The sequence below is a fragment of the Scomber japonicus genome, chromosome 17, assembly GCF_027409825.1.
Source record: "Scomber japonicus isolate fScoJap1 chromosome 17, fScoJap1.pri, whole genome shotgun sequence".
Taxonomy (NCBI): domain Eukaryota; kingdom Metazoa; phylum Chordata; class Actinopteri; order Scombriformes; family Scombridae; genus Scomber; species Scomber japonicus.
In genome coordinates, this window is record NC_070594.1 from 9,036,137 (window position 1) to 9,037,905 (window position 1,769).

At 49.0% G+C, this 1,769-nt stretch overlaps 1 protein-coding gene across 1 annotated transcript; it reads left to right on the forward strand.

Moving 5' to 3' along the window:
• The first annotated feature begins 300 nt into the window (after positions 1-300).
• Positions 301-1,452, forward strand: LOC128376706 (5-hydroxytryptamine receptor 1B-like). The gene has a single exon (XM_053336498.1). The coding sequence runs from the start codon at positions 301-303 to the stop codon at positions 1,450-1,452; it is 1,152 nt and encodes a 383-aa protein (XP_053192473.1).
• Positions 1,453-1,769: the final 317 nt, after the last annotated feature.

Genomic DNA, 1,769 nt, shown 5'->3' on the forward strand with positions numbered 1-1,769 from the left:
TGGATATTTAAGTTGATTAAATAGTTCTTTTAATGCCACGGATGAAGTCAAATAACATGAAGAAGAGGAGGCAAAAAATGTGTCTTCATGGAAACACCTGTCGTCTGATTGTTGGATAACTGCTGTTGGAGATGGAGCTGCGTTTATTTTGGGTTTAAAAAAAGAAGAAGAAGAAGAAGAAAAAGAAGGAGAAGAAGAGAAAAGCGCATCGTGGATGATTATTTGAGTGATTTCAGGGTGATCTCCAAGCTTTTCCTTTGAGCTCAATGACAGGGGGATCTAACGAGGGAAGGTGGAGGGATGGAGAATGCCAGTCAGCTCAAACCAACGCCTGTCATCTACGGAGAGCTGTTGAACATCTCCACCAACGACACCCATGTCAATTTCACGTCGAAAGCGGAGGCGAATGACACTAACTTGGCTTTCCGGGCGGGTCTAGCTGTGACCTTATCCCTCATAACTTTCGCCACGACGCTTTCAAACGCGTTTGTCATCGCCACTATTTACCAGTCCAGAAAATTACACACCCCTGCAAACTTTCTGATCGCCTCCTTGGCTGTCACGGACCTGCTGGTGTCCATTTTGGTGATGCCCATCAGCGCGCTGTACACGGTGAGCCAAACATGGACATTAGGGCAGGTGGTGTGTGATATCTGGCTGAGCTCGGATATAACGTGTTGCACTGCTTCCATCCTCCACCTGTGCGTAATTGCGCTGGACCGGTACTGGGCAATCACGGACGCAGTAGAGTACTCCAAAAAGCGCACGCCGGGGCGCGCAGCTGGGATGGTCGCCACCGCTTGGGTCATCGCCATCTCCATCTCCCTGCCGCCTTTCTTCTGGCGCCAGGTGAAGGCAGAGGAGGTGACGGCTTGTAATGTGAACACGGATCACATTTTCTACACCATCTACTCCACCTTCGGCGCTTTCTACATCCCCACGCTGCTGCTCATCGCACTGTACGGGAGGATTTACGTGGAAGCCAGAAAGCGCATCCTGAAGCAGTCTCACAACAAGACGGGGAAAAGACTCACCTCGGCTCACCTGGTCACCAATTCCCCTGGATCGGTGGCATCCACAACCTCCCTGAACTACGGGACGAACGATACTTCCTCTTGTGACACTACCTCGTCCCCGAACTTGAGCCAAGTCAAAGTCACTGTGTCCGACGCGCTGCTGGAGAAGAAGAGGATCTCCGCAGCCAGGGAGAGGAAGGCGACCAAAACTTTAGGAATAATCCTCGGAGCTTACATCATATGCTGGCTCCCGTTTTTCATTTACACTCTTCTAGTGCCTCTCTGCGAGTCCTGCTTCTACCCGGAGTTATTTGACATTTTCACCTGGCTGGGTTACCTCAACTCCTTAATCAACCCCATCATTTACACCATGTCCAATGAGGACTTCAAACAGGCTTTCCACAAACTGATAAGGTTTAAATGTTGCAGGGCATGAACGAGTATTACCAGCCATAATTATCCCCCCTCTCTCCCCCCTCACTCTTCAAAATCCCATCTCTAATCGTCTGTATAATGCCAGAATTAAATCAAATCCACCACAAAAATTTCACTCCCCATGTTTACCACCCCTGAGGGCTACAACGCCAATATCTAGATTGTGTATGATGATGTGGCGTTCAGAATGAGCTTTTTACCTGATAGATGATGCAGTGGACTGTGGCAATGTATTGACCTGCCACTCTAGGCTGCATTGTGTTATCTCCTGGCTCTGCGTAATGAATGGCAGCCATTTCTGAACTGCTGGAATTTTTT